The 19,188-nt window shown below is 42.2% G+C and overlaps 1 protein-coding gene across 3 annotated transcripts; it reads left to right on the top strand.

Moving 5' to 3' along the window:
• Nucleotides 1-784: 784 nt before the first annotated feature.
• Nucleotides 785-17,750, top strand: LOC111231790 (beta-1,4-galactosyltransferase 6-like). 3 transcript variants are annotated; one of them, XM_022759031.1, is made up of 9 exons: nt 785-1,532; nt 8,327-8,443; nt 10,804-10,917; nt 13,620-13,744; nt 13,832-13,948; nt 14,186-14,373; nt 14,554-14,676; nt 15,703-15,804; nt 17,327-17,750. In XM_022759031.1, the coding sequence occupies exons 1-9, from the start codon at nt 1,418-1,420 to the stop codon at nt 17,472-17,474; spliced, it is 1,149 nt and encodes a 382-aa protein (XP_022614752.1). In that variant the 5' UTR covers nt 785-1,417; the 3' UTR covers nt 17,475-17,750. The 3 variants fall into 3 exon arrangements, with proteins under 3 accessions (XP_022614752.1, XP_022614754.1, XP_022614753.1); XM_022759033.1 differs by having other exon boundaries at nt 15,687-15,804; nt 17,327-17,410; XM_022759032.1 differs by lacking the exon at nt 10,804-10,917.
• The last annotated feature ends 1,438 nt before the right edge of the window (nt 17,751-19,188 follow it).

Raw genomic sequence — 19,188 nt, 5'->3', positions numbered from 1 at the left:
AAAAATACCTCTGCATAGCAGCCACCAGTGTGGCGTCAGAACGAGTTTTCAGCACTGCAGGAGATATTGTTTCTGCACAATGTATTGTACTCCGACATGATCATGTTGATCAACTGATCTTTCTCAAGAAGAACATTGACAAGCACAAGCATACATGAACTTCTTCACTGTATGTATGGTATAAACAGGTTATGTCCAATCTTGTGTCCATAAAGGTATGTGCCCAATTTGCCTTATTACCTAGCAACTGCCGCCCAACCACAACCGCGACGCCATGGCATCGGCGAGTGTTTAGGGCGCATATCAAGTCAGTGAAGACCTGGTGCAGACGCCCTCAGCAGCGAGTTTCTGGTTTGACATCCAGCTGGCTGGACTTTACTGCATGTCACTCCCCTGCTCTGTGTCTCTATTGTCCTTTCAAATAAAGGCAAAAAAATAGCTTAAGACAAATTTTTTTTTTTGTGACCAAAATTAAAATACATAAAAAATCATCCGTGTCCCGGTGTTTCACATATCATAGGTGATAACCCTATTCCTGCAGCACTTACACATAGCTATTGCAGCATCCATTCTGGGCTTATAGGCCACAACATGGTTGAACAAAAGTTCACTATGTTCTTGCATACGCATCCAAAATTTTCAAATATTTAGTTAAGAAAAGGCGCTAAATATTTTTTAAAAAGGGCGCTACAGGAAGAACCTCCACTGCACCGCGCAGATAGGTTTCCATGTTGCCATGGCGACACAGGGGAGGGGCAGTGTAACACCCACCGGAAACGGTGTCTGCAGTGCTAGCAGAAAATGAAGAGGAGGCAGACCTGATCTCTTCTGTGGAGTCTATTCCTCACATATCCCTGCACGTATGTGTGTTGAATGTGTGAAATCAGTGTGGAGACACTCAGTGGTATGACTGGACTCCAGAGAGCGCGCTTTGATGAAGTAGTGCGCTGACTGTGGGAAACGTCGCACCGGCCGCCAGTAGACTGTGGGAGAAGCTGAGCGGTCCTGCCCCCTTCAATGACCAACCTTCAGTGCTAGCGATAAAAGCCTCGCTGGCGACACAGTAACCATGGAAGACTACCATGAGTATCCTTAAGTATTGTTACTGCTGAGCTCTTGGCCCCTAGTGTTACGGTTTCAATATGCCCGACCGGCAGTGCTCCATGAGGCTCGCAGTTGCCTGATATTAACGTTATAGGCCTGCTTTTTCCATCTGGAAAGTTCTTGGCAGGGGAAAGCAGGCCAGCTAGCGCCGCTAGCGTTAGCCTTTTCCGCGCTGCGGCTCTGGGCTTTTCCAGTGCGGGGTTTTCCATGACCACACCATTGACATTGTTGTCTATCAATTCGAGGACGTTTTAACTCCAAGAAGTATTTTATGGGATTCATATCGGCGAAGGAGAAGTGGGCCTAAGCCAAAATGGTGAACTGGAGGCGACTGCTGCGAATGTCCAACCGATCGTTTCTGGCCTTCATATTCTTCTTCTCCATGTCCACCACTTGTCTCTACTTCATTTATGTGGCTCCTGGAATAGGTAAGTAAACAGAGGTTTACACTAAACGGCTTGCAAGGCAACAGATAATGTTATTATGTCTGGATTATATGCTGCAGTCCAACAAGCTCCCGCTGCTGTCACAGTCCACGCTAACGTTAAAAGCCTTAGCTAACAGGCTAACTAGCCCACAATGAAAGGTCCACCCCAGGCCATAATGTCCAGCTGGCCCTCGCTGTGTAGCGATGTTACACACCAAATTGCGTCTCCCAATGGCAGTGGATTGAAAGATTACCTGGATATTTTCCCTTGTGTTGTATTTATGGATGATATGTATTTAGCTAGCGTTTGACAGCAGACTTGTGAATGAATGGACTGTGGGCATCACTCCTAATGTTGTGTGGGGTTCTACCCAAGCGATCAGGATCTACACCAACATGGGCAAATTCAGCTATATGACTGGTTCACATGTAGTGAAGAGTGGGTCAGATGTTCCAATATTCACCATCTCATGCTAAGAATGTACACCAGAGTTTTTCAGTTTCTGAAACAATATTATAGTAATCATTGGTTCCTGAACTCTGAACAATCTTGTCTCAGTGTGTATTGTAATTGCTACAATATACACTGGTCGTATGTAAGTAACCTCATAATGTCATGTGTATGTTATGCAATGTTGGGATGGTTACATTGGATGGATACATTAATAGGCTACAGATTACTAATTACTCTGTTATAAGTAATGTAACAGCTTTAATTGCTTAAAGGAATGTAACTCATTACATTTGATTACTTTTTGATTACTTTTCAGTACCTCTAATTTAGTCTGTTGGCACTCTGGTTTCATATGAACCTGGAGATGTCATTAGGTTCTGACATTTCTACAAACAGCTGAATGAAGTTAGTGTTATTAGACCTCATACCTGTCACCTGTCTGACCTGTGTGGTCTACAGGTATGTCATCAGAAGACTTTCCTGTTATATTCTGCATATCAGCTTTTTACAGAAAAGAATATATTCAGATGGAACTCCTTTGTAATCACCAACATTTTCATTAATAACTTTAATTTAATTACAATAATTTTTTTCTCTGTGAATTTAACAGATTAGTTACATGTATTTTGTAATTTAATTATGCAATCCTGTTATGTGTAACCAGTTTCTCCCTAACACTGATGATATGATAGTTGACAAGATCCTGTTCTTGATGTACAGTACAGTAAAGCCCTGATGCTGGAGCAAACAGATGTCTACAGAGGTCTTCACTACAACAACTTTGACAAATCCAAGATATCTTTTTGTTATCTGGCTCCACTGAGCCCAACATTGTCGAACCAGTACTATGAAGTTGGTTATCACCTGGTTCAGTTAACTTTGGGTTTACCTGTCCAGCTAAAAGCGCATTCATGTGAAAGAGGAATAGTTTTTAACTACAAACAACATTGTCAGAACCATGAATAAAGTATTAATATGATATGAGACAAAAACGCTGATACCTGCAGGTAAATTCAGTTATAGTGACGCATAAAGTGAATTTCAACAAGGTGAAATGTAAACAATATGATCACATGACTACAATAAAAAAGAAACAAATAATTTCCAATGAACAAAGTCAGACTGAGGATATACTCTAAATAAGAACATGAATTATCATGAAGTTTCTTCTTTGACTACCTGACTGAAATCTTCATTTATGATCAATATAAATATTTCAGTGTCTGGATCATTTTTGGGTTAGTTTTTATTCCTGTTGTGGTCACAGAGTCTCCTCATGTTATTCTGAACTGCAGTGATGATGAAGAGAGTAAAAGCTTCATCACTGTTAGAAATCCTGTTGGATTAAAGAAGCTGTGTTCAGTTCAAATGAAGCTGGAAAAGTCATTGTGTGGTTATTTAGTGTGACAAACTCTTATCTGTTTGTTAGAAGCTCTGTTTTAAAAGCAGAGTGAAAACATGGAAAGACTCAAACAGCAAAACATTGACTGATCTACTGATCTTTCTTATTGATCACTTTATTGTAAACTCTTTTTACCCTGTTGTTGGATCCTGTAGAAATGATGACTAAATTTTTCCACTGATCTGATAGGTCAGTCTGGCTGTTGACAGGTTTTGATCTGATCCTCTGAAGTTAACCTGCTCTGGAGCAGGTTAGGAGTTCAGCATCAGTTACCATGGTGGTTTACCCCAGTATCAAGTGAACCACCATCATAACCTCAGATCCTGCTTCATAGTACAGACCTCTGGTCTCATTCACACCTGCAGCTTGAAAGCTGATCATGTATATGATTGATAAACACACTTTTACTGATGATCAGTGGTGGTGTTTCTTGAGAGGAGAGGAAGTTCAGAGAAATTTACTGTAGACTTGTGTTAGCCTAGGGTCCAGCAGCATGATTGTAGACAGGGTGGTTTGTGTTCTAGATCTAGTACTGTAGGTTGTAGTAGTTGGTTGTTGTTTTGTTGTGCAGAGGGCCAGGTACTGAAGCTGATGCTGCATTATGGCAGAAAGACTTCGGAACTCATGAACACAGATGACACCTTGTACAGTGGGCGGCTGTGGCTCAGGTAGTAGAGCAGGTTGTCCACTAATCAGAAGATCGGTGGTTCGATCTCCAGCTCCTCCAGAGTGCGTGTTTAAATGAACCCTGTTCCTGTGTGTGCATGTGTGTGTGAATGGCAGCACATGTTGTGGTCACACCTTTTGTACCTTTAGTATCACACATTGCTGTTTCTCTTAAGAATATAGAGATAATACTTTTTCTGCTATAGCAACCCATGTCCAGTTCATTTAATATTGTCACACTAGTGGATTCAATAGACCCCATATCAATGGCAGCCACCTTGGTTGTAAATGAAAGTGCTTCAGTCACTCCTCTGTCAGTCATCAAATCCCACCCATCTGTGATAAACGGTTGTGATTTGGCCCGAGCTGTTTCAGTGCAGATGGAAATCTCTCTGAATGGAAGGGGGGCATACCCCTCTGAACTAGTTAGAAACTGCACTGATTAGAAATTTTGTCTGACTTTCACCTGCGCTGCTGAACGTCACCAGGTCACACAGCATTAAAAGCTCTGTGACCACAGAACTTTGTCCTGATTGTTTCAAGGCTTCACTGACACCCATGACGTGTTCTGTGTTTTATTATTATTTTATTAAGAACTTCATTATCTCCTGTGGTTCTCTGCATTGTACTAGATCAGCGCATCTTTTACATATGGCCACCAACACTAACGTTTTCATTTCCTGCAGAAAGCAGTAGAAACAATTTTAGTGAAAGAGAAGTAATGTTCCTATACTTTATTTGTAACAGAAATACTGCAATGGACAGCTTCTATCATACAACTTGAAGTTTCTGTATAAATTCTAATACTGTCTGTCGGACAGTTAGTTTTTAAACTGTGTTATCTAGTGACCAGGATTTGGCTCCTCTGTTCTTAGTGTCATTTTGATTAACTTGTTAATTCTTTGCAGTGTAATGTAATTCCCAGTGTGGCTGGGGTATTTGTGTCAGATCACAGCTGACGTGGCACCTTTGTTTCATAATAATAATAATAATAACACCGCAGTACATATGAAAAACATGATACTGTCCACTCACAGCTCAGAGCAACAGGCTGTTACACCTGATAATCAATCAAGTTTGGGAACGTGTTAACAGCTATGTTGAAACACTGATGAGAGTGCAGGTAAGGAGAGACAGTAAAGAATAAGTACTGCTTTAAATCTATATGTGAGGGGCACCACAACAGCCCAATGATCACAAATACTTACAGAAAATGCAACCACATGAAATTTTAACACACTCTCAAAAAATGTTCACATATGCAACTGTGGTTGCAGTCTGGAGCCCTGCATGTGTACTCACTGCAGATTAGTTATTTGAAAAATATTTCTATGAAAAATATTCTATCAGGTAAAGATATAAATGATCACTTCTTTTGTGTATGAACTCTTCCCTTGGTTGTTTGGGATTTGAAAGAATCAACAGTTTAGCCATGGCTTGGTCCTGACTACTGGTGAGAAATACGCTGTATTTTGACCTTTTCTCCTTTTCTACATACATGCGTGAATCCACAGATCTAAATTATTGACAGCATCCATAATGTCTGACTGTAGAGATGCGGATGAGTTACAAATAAAAGGAAGAATCTGAATAAATGAGTGGTGGAGCGTAGCAAAATTTAGATGACTCCATGCAGAACCTGAAGCCTCACTGAAGCTGCTCCATGCAGGCGCAGCACCTCACTAAGACTGTTTGTGTTGGTTGTTGTCACCATCTGTACATGGCACGCTTTTTGAAATTGCAGGAAGTTCATGTCTGTAGTTGGTTATAGTGCAGGTAATTGTGTGCAAATTACATTACAGGAAGGTTTTTTTTCTTGAGCTGTGTGTGAATCAACAGCTGGAGTGAATATGTCTGTGGCTGCAGGTCTCCTCTTAATGTTAGCTCGGTGCAGGTCTCCTGTCTGTATGTTAGGTTGGTACAGGTCTCTGAATGTTAACTTGGTACAGCTCTCGGAATGTTAGCTTGGTGCAGATCTCATCTCTGGATGTTAGCTTGATGCAGGTCTCATCTCTGGATGTTAGCTTGATGCAGGTCTCTGAATGTTAGCTTAGTGCAGGTCTCCTCTCTGAGACTGAGATTCCTCTCTGAATGTAAGCTTGATACAGGGCTCTGAATGATAGCTTGGTGCAGGTCTCTCTCAATGTTAGTTTGGTACAGGTGTCCTCTCTGAATGTTAGCTTGATGCAGGTCCTCTCTGAATGTTAGCTTGATGCAGGTCTCATCTCTGGATGTTAGCTTGATGCAGGTCTCTGAATGTTAGCTTGGTACAGGTCTCCTCTGAGACTGAGATTTCTCTCTGAATGTTAGCTCAGTAAGGTCTTTGAATTTAAGCTTGGTACAGGTCTCTGAATGTTAGCTTGGTGCAGGTCTCTGTCTGAATGTTAGCTTGGTACAGGTCTCTGAATGTTAGCTTGGTGCAGGTCTCCTCTCTGAATGTCAGCTTGGTACAGGTCTCTGAATGTTAGCTTGGTGCAGGTCTCCTCTCTGAATGTTAGCTTGGTGCAGGTCTCCTCTCTGAATGTCAGCTTGGTACAGGTCTCCTCTCTGAATGTTAGCTTGGTACAGGTCTCCTCTCTGAATGTTAGCTTGGTGTAGGTCTCCTCTTTGAAAGTTAACTAGGTGCAGGTCTCCTCTCTGAATTTTAGCATGGTGTAGGTCTCAGATGGTTTGTAACCTGTTGTATTTTCCTTGGTTTTCTGTGCAGTGTGCTTCTAACAGGCCTGTGTGGATTATCAGTCAGTCTGGGATTCAACATCCAGCTGAGAATTTAATTTGAGGACTCAGAACCATCAGTTCATTCTTTGCGTGTTCTGCCTTCCCTGTGACAAACCAGAGTAAAGATTGATAAGTGTTTTAAGTAGCAGATATAGAAGAGAATATATAATCCTGGATAACCCTGTTTTGATTTCAGGGACTGTGACAAACATTTTACTGAAGTTCACAGGCTCAGTATTTGTGTTTATCAGCAGGAGCATCATCTGCTTTGACCTGCGTGCCTTTACTCTTTCACTCGCTCACCAACCAGGACTGCCTGGCAGCTCTGTGATAAGACTTTATCATCCCCAAACACCGTTATGTTTACACTCTGAAATCCTCTGGCCAATAGCAAGAGTGACACTAGGGTTTTGTAATGTGATGATATATATACAGTATATATAATAAAATGTTACAGTGGCAAGAACAAGTGAGTTAAGCTTTGGAATCACCTGCATTTTGTTATAAATTTGTCTTAAAATATGATCAGATATTCATCAAAATTACAGTCAACAACTATTATCTATTTGAACTGATAATACATAAATCATAATGTTATTCTTGTCCAAACATCATTTAAACATTAGACCCTTGTACTGATCAAAAAACCTGCTAACATCTGTCTTCTGTCATCAGTGTGACTCCCAGATCACATGACACCCAGGTCACAGTAGTAGTAGACAGTAGTCACAGGTATTTATGTTTTACAATTTACATGTTCAGTTCATTTTGTTGTTGCTTTTTTGATCTTGCTTTGTGTAATTTTATACATATTTGACATACTGGTTAACTTGTGAGTGTTTTCTAATGGGTTACAATAGGGGCTGTCTTTGAGACAAATTTTAATTGTAAACAGAGTTCTGTACAAGCATCAACCTCTGGACAATGAAGCCAACACTGAAGGAACAAAAACTGGCTCCAACAGTGATTCCATCCCCATTGACTCCCATGTTAAAATGTCCAACTTAACAGCAGAAATAAACATGTTTACAGCCTGGTACAAAAACAGTTTTGGTCTCTAGAGCAAATTTTCACCTTCATGACAACTCTGTTTAAGTCACCTGATTACATTTTACTAAGACTTAAAGTTATGTAGGATTTAGGGCGTGGCCTCTTTGAGTGTCAGTCTCAGCTCCAGACACCCCCCACCTCTTGCCCATTTCTGGATTAGCTAGGAGTTAGGGGTGGAATCGGACACTGCCAAGATGGCGACGGTGGGGCAGCTTACTCTGAGCTTCAGAAACCTGTGGGAGACATCACAGAGGCTGCGTCCATCTTTATTTACAGTCTATGGTTGTCTGTGTTGCAGTAGCCTTGAAAACATTGAAGTTGTTGACAAACCAGGTGACACCATCTGACATCATCATTCCCAGTCTGTCATGGGACCTTTGGTTTGTGCTCGCTGCGGCTTGAGAATCAGTTGTGGTGTTGTACAGTAAGTGAGGACAGCTGTGTCTACATGAAGCAATTGTAATGCAGTAAGAGACTAACATCATTTCTCCTGTCTCTCTGTCAGCCAACACATACTTCTTCATGGTGCAGGCTCAGGGCATCATGTTGAGAGACAACGTCAGAACCATCGGCCAGATGATCCGACTGTACACCAACAAGAACAGTACACTCAACGGGACAGGTGAGTCATATACATATTGAACCACTGAATCCTCCTGCTCAAAGCCCACATAGTCTACAAGTAAACTCAGAGCCCATGTGATCTACATGAAGGGCTGCTGTGATTAGTCGCCATTATCGACTATGTCGACTAGGAAAAAGCATCAACGTCAATGTTTTAAGTCAACAAATCGTTTTCCATACATTAATTTATTTGTGGGGGCCAGTCACTATTAACTGCCATATATTTATTTTCTATTTATCATTTATGGTTGCACTGCCTCTCTGTCTCCTGCTCTGCTCTCTCTGTTCCCTGGGAGAGCCGGTGCTGCAGGTACACAGTGCATACACACACACACACACACACACACACACACACACACACACACACACACACACACACACACACACACACACACACACACACACACAAAGTAAAGTGAGACGAACTAGAACAATCAATTCTAGTCCTGTTCTGAATTTATTCTTTTAAAAAAAGAACCAGTGATAGTGTGACCTTCCACCAGACATTTCTGCAAAAACAAACAAACAAAAAAAAACTACATAATGGGATGTAATGTTAATTTAGGGAAACTTTTCAAGAAGCTGGGTGTGCTTGGATGTAAGAGAGATAATATCCATCTGTAGGGTTGAAAGGTGGCAACTGGTTTGGTTTTACTTGACATTACATTATTCACAGCACTTTGAGGACATAACATGAACGAAAATATCAATATCAAATCCACTGAGTACCGAGAAAACAAGTACTAGAATCATTTTATTTTCAAATACGGGACGATCCCGTACTATACGGGATGGCTTGCAACCCTATTCACCTGTTTGAAGAGGCGGAAAATCCAGCACGTTCGTATTCTTCTTCTTCGGCAAATTTTGAATGGCTCTGCCTGATGCATGGATTATGATACAGTGCCACTACATTGCCATAGGGGCGTACAGCAGCAATTGCAGTTACAAACGTCAAATCCACCGGGTACAGAGACGGGAGGCGACGGGAGGTCCACCTCCCAATTCTCTATGGAGGAAAAACCCTGTATATACTCTCATAAAGTCATATAGTCGTCTGCTGCTGCCTTAGAATTTACACTGAATAAGTATTTGATAAAATAATCGATAGATTAATCATTACAAAATCGTTATTTGCAGCCCTATCTCCATGAAAACTGGTCTACATGTAAACTCAGAAACTCTTAAGTTTATTGAAGAACAACCCAACATCCTGTTTTAACTTCAACCTTTCACAATAAATCAAATAATGCATCAAAACCCTGACTCACAACTGTTCACAATTGCTGTTTTTCTCAGTTGCATATTCCATCCTGTCCACACTGCTGACAGTGGATCACTACAGATCAGTAGGTAGATACCTGCTGTGTTCGCGCCATACTACCATAATAAACAAGGATAGAAACCACCAGATACATAGATCAGATTGAGAGGGAAGAGAAAGAGGTTTGGGTTAGTGCAGGTTCACACAACTCCGGATAAACAGAATTAGAACACACATTAGAACGTTAGATATGAAGTTATAAATATGAAGTACACAGAGGGCAGAATGTACTTTACTGTCCTGAAGTCTAACAGATGAAACATGAGCAGTGCAAAGTTCAGTAGTTCAGTGAAACCTCCCTCCACCCAACTTCCACCCTACTACACACTCACATCCTTCGTCTGCCCTCGATCCAAATCCTGGTAACAGTCTTCAGGTGTTGGAGTCTGGTCTGTCTATGTGAAACACACTGGTCTCTTGATACTCCAGTGACTCCTCAACCAGGAGCCTGGAGCTCACAGTGCTAGTTATCGCCCCCGAGTGTAAACAGAGGAACACAGAGAAAATTGCCACAAAGTAAACAGAGTCATTGTCTATCAATGAGTAGTAAAACTCAACAACTATCTTTAGAGAAATACATAAAATGACAGAAACAGCTGTCTGAGATGATTAGACTGGGGGAGGGGCATGATGATAGCTCGTAGTTCTGCTTTCAGGGTTGGTCAGATCTGATGTAAAGAACATGGTGAATGGGAACAGGGTCAGTAGAGAGTGTAGTAAAGTGTCTGTACATGTATGGAAGCATGGTTCTGTCAGGAGAGAAATATACTATGAAAATATACTTTTAACATCTACACACAGTGAAGTAAAGGTGCTGCAGTATAAGTTTAAATCTGGGTATGATGATGAACAGGTAGACTCTGAGCTTCACTGGTCCAACAAGCTCATAACATGGATCAGTTTAATAGTATGAAGAGACAACATTTATTAGGAGTCTTGATAAAATAACAGATCGCTTGAAATACAAAAGCCTGTAGTTTGAAGACATTAAACTGGTGCAGTGCTGTCAATGATGCTGGATGTGTTTGCTGCAGACTATCCTGATGGCAGTAACTCCAGTGAATACCTGGTCCAGCCAACTACATATCTTCCAGAGAACTTCACCTATGCCCAGAACCTGCCCTGCCCAGAGCGATTACCTTCTATGAGTGAGTAGACTGATTCCTACCACCAGTGTGTCTTTATATAATATAATATAATATAATATAATATAATATAATATAATATAATATAATATAATATAATATAATATAATCATTATATTTATTATTTAATTTACCATTCATTTAAGCTCTTTATTTAAGCCTTTACTGCAGTGGAAGCCTTGCTGCTTCATTGTTTAGTCCAAACTGCTGCAAACACCTTCATCAAATCAGCCTCATGTTTCCAGATGAAGGTGGTCAGTGTCAATAAAGCCCCCTTGGCATTCACACCTGGGTCACATGACTCTGCAGTAGACACAGGTATTTGGCTCTGGCTCCGATTGGCTTTAATGTAAATACAACATCTAGGTGAACATGCTAATTTTCACTCCTTTTCCTGCTGAGCACAGAGACACTGTGAACACACCTGTCACCTGTCCAGCACCGTGCTGTTAAACCAGAACACCTCAGCTACACTTTCCTCTGAGAGTGAACTACAGCCCCAGTTTGCACAGCAGCTAACAGCTCACTCTGTGTATGTGCTCTGTAAGTGCATGTGATGACATCACTCCTTGCAGCTGTGTGTGAACAGAAAGACAAACTTGCAGTGATGGTGACAAACAGCGACAAACTGACAGTGGAAAAGGGGTCAATCAGCTTTTATTAGCTGGTTTACCCACGTTTAAAAAACCTGCTCATACCTGATAATATTGGTGTAAAAAGGGCATTACTGTTAAACAGAAGACGTTCTTTAATTAAGATTTTCACCCCAAAATCATTAACAGCTAAAGAACTCACCAAATACACAAAAGCCTAAAGGAGGCCTTTCTTTTGGGTCCCTGTGTTGTTGTTGTCACAGGGCTGATAGCGCTCCGGCACCACACCGGATTTCCGGCGTACCGAGGTGTTTGTGGAAAAAAAAAAAAAAATCAGGTTCACGTTCGCGTGATCTGACAATTCCCAAGATCCGAGAGGTGCTTTCACTCTAAACCACACCTGTAGGCATAGCCTACTTAAGCCAATCGGTAATAGGGGAGGGGGTGGTCTTGGGTTTTGGCCAATCAGATTGATTCAGCAGTCACCCCACGTGCGAATGTGTTTTGTGTTTCCCATACACTACGAATGTGTTTCCCACACTGGCAGCGCGAAACATAGCCGAAGTCATGGAGTGCAACTTTATGAAGCCAGGGGAAGACACCAAACTTGTCGATAAAGGGATAAAGAATAATTGGCGTTGGTCTTGGATAGAGGAGGTGAGTAGAGACGGAAAGCCCTTTCGAAGCTGGTGTCAAAAACTCCGGCAACCAGGAGCATGTTTCTGCACTTTGTGTGCAAGGAAAATATTATATGGAACTAGCGGGAAAAAAGTGCTGCCACGGCACGAGTTCGACGCTAGTCATCGAGCAGCTTTACGACCAATTCAACATACCTCACGTTTGCCGGGGGCAACAGCCACAGCAGATATCCGACCCTCAATGACCGATCGCGTGGCTGATTTAAAAATTCGCTTGTGCTCCTTCATTGCCGAGTATGATCTATCATTTACAATCGCTCATCCACTCGTCACTTTGTGTCAGAAATTAGCGGAGGATAAACTCGCCCTTACGCATCTGTCTGTCTCAAGGCAGCATGCAAGCTATCTTATTACACACGGCATCTCACCAGAATTTAAAAGAAATCTGTGACAAGCTTGAAAATAACATGTTTTCACTCAACATTGATGAGGCCACGGACAAAAGCATGGATAAAATTCTAAATGTACTTGTCCGATTTTATGACGAGGATGCAGGCAGTGTGAAAAGTGTGGTTAGTGAGGTCCCCCCTCCATTGTAAAAGTGCTTTGGGTATCTTGAAAAGCGCTATATAAATCCCATGTTCATTCATTCATTCATTCATTCATTCGGGGTCAGCCCTGTGTTCCCACATTTCTAAGAATGTTTTGAAAATTAGGCCCTATTTTCCCACAGTCTTATATGTTCCCATAAGCCCATGTCCACACTAACCCGGGTAATATTTATCCGGTTAGCGCTTCAGTCCACATTAGAACGGTGAATTTCGTAACTGAAAACGATGCTTTACAAAAACGATCGCTGAGGTGGATAAATGTGAAGACGCCGTGGAACGTGGATGCAAAGCGTTCTGAAAGGGTATAAAAAGGGAATATAGGGCTGTGGGAACATAGACACGCTCCCATTCATTCAATTCCTAGTTTACTTTTGAGTATTATAATTGTCACCCACTGACCTTTCTTGGTATGGCTGTAGTATCCGTAGTCTCAGTATGCTATACAAGCAATAAGTACGCAGGTAAGTGACTAGTTAAAAGCAGGGATGGATTACTGAACAGGCCTACCAGGCCCAGGGTCCCAAGAGCTCTGGTGCTCTACACAAAGATGTTCCTGTAATATAGGCTTGTATTGGGTTTGTTCATCTCATGTCTGAATAATGTACATTTGTATCCACAAAAGTCATCAGAATATTTAATTCAATGGACTATTTATCAAAATGTCCCAGGGGAGCACACCTCTGGATCCCGCTTGACAATTGCGTTGATCGGGGCATATATCTTAGCTTCGGGGCTCGCTTACCTCCCAGGGAAAAAAGTTCAGGCTCCGGATTTTTTTTTACTATCACCCCTGTGTTGTTGATGTTTGTGTTGTTGTTCATGGTGATGTGTGTGTTGACATTGTTGATGTGTGTGATCCACAGAGGGCCTTATGGAAGTGAACATGACAGAAATCCCCATGGAGGAGATTGAACTGAAGTTCTCCAAGTTCTTTGACATTGAGTTTGGAGGCCATTGGAAACCAAAGGACTGCAGACCTCGCTGGAAGGTTGGGCTCACCGGGTGTTCAGAGTAATGTTAGTCAGAACATTATGGGTGTGGTCAGTCAAGTCTTACTCCAGTGTGTCCTCTGCAGGTAGCCATCCTGATTCCTTTTAGAAACCGCCATGAACATCTCCCCATCCTCTTCCAACACCTCATCCCCATGCTGCAGAGACAACGGCTGCAGTTCGCCTTCTACGTCATTGAACAGGTAGTGTGTGTGTGTGTATGTGTGTGTGCTTGCGCGCGCACGTGTGCGCCTGCTGCAGTGATGGTGAATATTCAGCTAAATGAAACTGTTCTGATGCTTTGTGGATTATAAATAAAGGTTGAAAAGCCTTATGGGTACTGAAGTCCCTCACATTAAACAAGGCTTCATATTATTTACCTGTAGCTGCAACAGGCTTATTTAGTGTGTGCGTGTGTGTGCGTGCGTTTGTGTGTTCAGAGTGGGAGTCAGCCCTTTAACAGAGCCATGCTGTTTAACGTGGGGTTCATGGAGGCCATGAAGGACCTGGACTGGGACTGCTTGATCTTCCACGACGTGGACCACATCCCTGAGAATGACCGAAACTACTATGGCTGCGGTCAGATGCCACGCCACTTCGCCGCCAAGCTTGACAAATACATGTACATGTGAGTGTTGTCAACTGCACACAATTTATATAATATATTTGAGAATATATAAAACACCTAGAGCTAAATGAAATATAGGTGTAATGTTGAACAAGTGCACATTTTCTTGTGTATGTTTTCACATGTGGGTCTTAATCCAGATCATTTAGACCTGAGTGTAACAGACCGTGTTGTCTTCAGTCTTCCATACAGTGAATTCTTTGGCGGTGTAAGTGGACTCACTGTGGAGCAGTTCCGCAAGATCAATGGCTTTCCCAATGCATTCTGGGGCTGGGGAGGAGAGGACGATGACTTGTGGAACAGGTTAGTGTACAAAGAGAGTCCACAGTGGCTGACCCTTTCATGTAGTTACTCAGTTGATGCTGGGGAGACTTCACCATGTAAACCAGAGAAGGAAACTGCAGCTTCGTCTCCTTGATGTAAACTAAAGGTAGAAAATTGTCTAGACTCAAAGATCATGGTGGTCAGGAGGTTCAACTTCAGTATCACTAACACCCTAATGTTGCTGTAAATCCATCATGGTGGCAATGTTGATGCAACCTATACAGAGTCTGTATATAAGTCTATGAATCTCCCACCCCAGTTTGAAGACACATGCTGTTTCTGAATGCACTATAAAAGCAGTATGTACACAGGCTGCCTGTGGGGTCCATGTTTACTGGCTGAGGTTACCTGCACAGGTGTCTGCAGGGCTTAAAGTATGCCGGCACCATAACACTGTGAGAGAAAAATGAAAAGTCAATACACTTGGGAAATTTGTTGTGGATGCAGTTTATCATGTTCGAGGTAATAAAGTTCACCTACCAATGGTATGAGAGGAACGCAGCTCTCGCTCTCAAACTAACCAGACACTGAACATAACCAACCCAACCAATCAGAAGCAGAGTAGGGCGGGTCTTGGCAACACTGGCAGTTCTTTAAGCACAGAAAGCAACATTTCAGGCTCAGGATTTTTTTTTTTACTTTAAGCCCTGTGTTTGTGCACCATCACTGACAACATCATAGTGAGACACAGATGTTTGCAAGAAGTAAAGATTTTAATTTCACACCTTCAGATATAGAGGGCGCCCTCTACTGGACATGATGGAGACTAACCAGAGAAGGACTGAGACGCATATAGTCCAGACCAGACCAGGGGTATTCAGTAGACCTGACCAGGGGTCAATAACAATTCAAAGAGGACCAGATTTATTTGTTTTCACATGTGAACAGTCTGAACAAACAGCTTCAAACCCCCTCTTTCTGTCATGTTACTGTGTCAGTAAATTCAGATGTTTGAGGTTGTCTGTTCATGGTGGTGTTGTGTAACGCAGCCTGGTTTCTCCTCAGAGTTCATTACGCTGGTCTGAATGTGACACGGCCAGAGGGAGAGATTGGCAAGTACAAGTCAATTCCTCACCACCACAGAGGAGAGGTGCAGTTCCTCGGGAGGTAAGAACCTGAATGACCTCTCTGTTCTAAAGAAGAACCATGAAGAACCAAGGAGAACTTCTTTTCTTTTACCTGAACTACATCACAGAGTTTAATCAAACATCCTTTTGTCCATGAGAACTCATCTTAATTAACATGTGCATGGAACTTAACTTAGATCATGACAGTTAAAAGCACAGATAGTGACGAGAACTGATAAGATTTTATTGATACCACAATTCCCTTAATGATTACCAGTTATCTTTTTAAAACAGTAAACACAAGGTGTTTGTCACAGTCACACCTGACACCAGTGCTCCCACTTTAAACCAGTACAGTCCTCTCCTCTTTAAACCAGTACAGTCCTCTCCTCTTTAAACCAGTACAGTCCTTTCCCCTTTAAAACAGTACAGTCCTCTCCTCTTTAAACCAGTACAGTCCTCTCCCCTTTAAACCAGTACAGTCCTCTCCTCTTTAAACCAGTACAGTCCTTTCCCCTTTAAAACTTTCCATGTGTAGACTGCAGCTTCATTTGACACAGACCTTTGTAAACTTATAACTACAGGCTGAGACAGTAGGAGAGGAGATGACAGATAGTGACCTTTGTCTGTGTTCTTCATTTGGCTTCACTCAGCAAAATTGTTTATGCAAACTTCAGTATTTGTTTATTTATCGCACGTTATATTGTCATCACAATATTGAACAGTGTCATTGCAAATTTTCCTCATATTGTGTAGGCCTACACTGAGCTCTGGTTCTACATTGTAAACATGAGTCTATAGACTGTGGCTGCGGATTTATTATTATCACCTATACAATTATCACTTGACCGGGTTCAATCAAACAGGCTCCTCCACATTTAGTTCATTCATGAACATAGTTCATAAAACTCTGTTTATACTGTGACTGAACACATGACAGTTCTTATTCACTGAGAGGTGTGTGTCCTGTTGATCAACATTTTAATTTCACTATTCAATCAATAGTCAATGTCAGTCCTTCCTGCATCAGTCCAAAGACCAGATCACTGTCTGGTTTATAATGATGTTCATCATATAAAGTCTGGACTGGTCCACACAGGCTGCTGCTGCTCAGGAGTTTCATTTGCTTCACATACCTGGATGTGGTTGTTTTCTGAGCAGCAGTTTATAAACACTGTCACCTGTTGTTGTTTATCAGATTCATAAACAGCTGTATTTCACTCAGACACAAAGTCACAGAGACTGGAGATAAAGGCCCTGTTCAGACCTGACATTAACATGAGTCTCAGATGATCTCATCACAAGTGGACCGCTCTAAAAAAAACCCACCAAAATTAGATTAATCCGCCACAGAAAATAATCCTCAACAAAGTTTCCTCCTGTGACAGAATCGACAGTGAGCAGCTGTTTGTTTTAAAGCTTCAGTCTTCAGTATGAACCAGTGGCTCAGAGCCACACACAGTAGTGATGATAATCTACAGCTTGAATGAGCTGAAAGCTGTGGATGGTGTAGTGCAGTGGGATCAGAGCATATACTGACATACCTGTGACTGTGTTTGTAGGTATAAACTGCTGAGGTATTCCAAAGAGCGGCAACACCTGGATGGCCTCAACAACCTCCACTACAGCCCCCACGTCTCCCTCAGCAGCCTCTACAAGAACATCACGGTGGACCTGTACCCTGAGCTCGCCCCCATCACAGACTACTGAAGCCCCATCCCACCCTCCTCCACACCCCTAGCTCACCCAGCTCCCCTCTGGCCTGGCCTAGCGCCCCTCTCAGCTCTCCAGAGGCCTAGTGGTGGGGCGACAGAGAGGAGGGGGGCCCAGGCGGGGAGGGGTGAAGAGGAGCACCATGTAATGCTGCCAAGAAAACCTAGAGGAAAAAATTAAACCGAAAAAAAGAGGCAGTGGCAAGTCTCTCAAACTGTTGATAGTGTGTGTGTGTGTGTGTGTGTGTGTGTGTGTGCGTGCGTGTGTGTGCGCACGCGTACGTGCGCACGCACGTGTGTGAGTGTGTGTATGCACGTGTGTGTGCGTTGCTGCATGTCTTTTTGTCTGTGCCGGCTTAACTACTCCAGGTTGACATGAGTTTGGTTTAGGTTGGAGGGAGCAGCAGCATCTCAAAGCCTTAATGTGGCAGAACCACAGCTCCCTCTGCTCGGCTCCGCACTGCTTCACTTCTGATGTATCACCGTCACCTTACCAACTTTCTACTATCATTTGTTTTATACATATCATTCTGTTGGGCCACAGTGGTCAGCGTTAATATTTGTGACGTACATTTTTTATTTTGATACGTGCTATTTATTTGATCTGAGCGGGATGTTTGAAAAAGCACTCCTGTCTGTGTCACTCGAGTATTTGCTGTTTGTTTTGCTGCACTGCTGCTGAATCCGCATGAACATGTATGTAAATATCGGCCTCTTAAAGCTCGAACACAGAACACAAATATGTAAATATGGGCCTTTAAATGCTCGGGCGTATTACAGTGATATTCCAGTGGGTTTGAATTTTATTTTGGCAGCTACCTTTGTTCTGAGGACTTCATAAGAGTGAGTGTTTCTTCCAGCAGGAAGATCTAACAGTATAGGATGTTTGGCTAAAAAAAAATCCAAATCTGAAGATTTGACATTATCTTTTGCATGCCTTAATTTATTTTGTTTACCAGACATAAATTATTTCATCAGTTGGAGATGTGTATATTTTTAATTTTGCCTTTTGCTTTGTGTTTTCTTTTGAGTTGCACTGTGTGAAAATGTAGAGCTGCTCCTCAGTAAGGGGCGTGACTGAGCCTCCTCCTCTGTACAGGGAGCAGGTCGGCCAGGCAACAGGAGTGTGTCCACATAGCAGGCCTTGCTGCAGGCTCGTGGTCTCATGACTGTACATTTTGTCTCAGATGTTTTTATTTTTACATTTTTTATGATTTTCTAAAGACTTAGTGCTGGACCATGTGATGAAGCTCTTCTTTGTACTGTACCATGTGCTGAAGCATGGCGGTGTGGGCTGGATGCTGTGAGTCTGGACGGTGGTGTTGTGAGTGTGATGGGCCACGATGAGAGAACCGTGGTGTCAGCTGATCTCAGCTGAGGCTTCGCTGTTCTTGAATGGCACCAAGTTTCATTTCTGAGTCAGTGTAAAGACGGAGATGGATGTTCAAGATGTTCACTGTTTTCCTCTGATGGTGATGTTACATCACAACTCTGGCCATGTTTCATATGGACCTTGTTTCCTTGTTTTAAACATGAGTGGAGCAGATAGATTAACAGAAAATTGATTGTTCATGGATCAATAAGAGCCAAATGTGATCATAAACTGAGGATCAGACTAAACAATCTAAAGACATCACCTGAATGTTATTGGTGAACCGATCAGTGGAGAAAATGATCAGACAAATGACTGAAGTTTGTGCCTCAACATCTCC

This window comes from Seriola dumerili, unplaced genomic scaffold (genome assembly GCF_002260705.1).
Source record: "Seriola dumerili isolate Sdu_G_001 unplaced genomic scaffold, Sdu_1.0 BDQW01000319.1, whole genome shotgun sequence".
Taxonomy (NCBI): Eukaryota; Metazoa; Chordata; class Actinopteri; order Carangiformes; family Carangidae; genus Seriola; species Seriola dumerili.
Note: the sequence above shows the minus strand (reverse complement) of the source record. Positions and strands in the feature narration are given on the sequence as shown.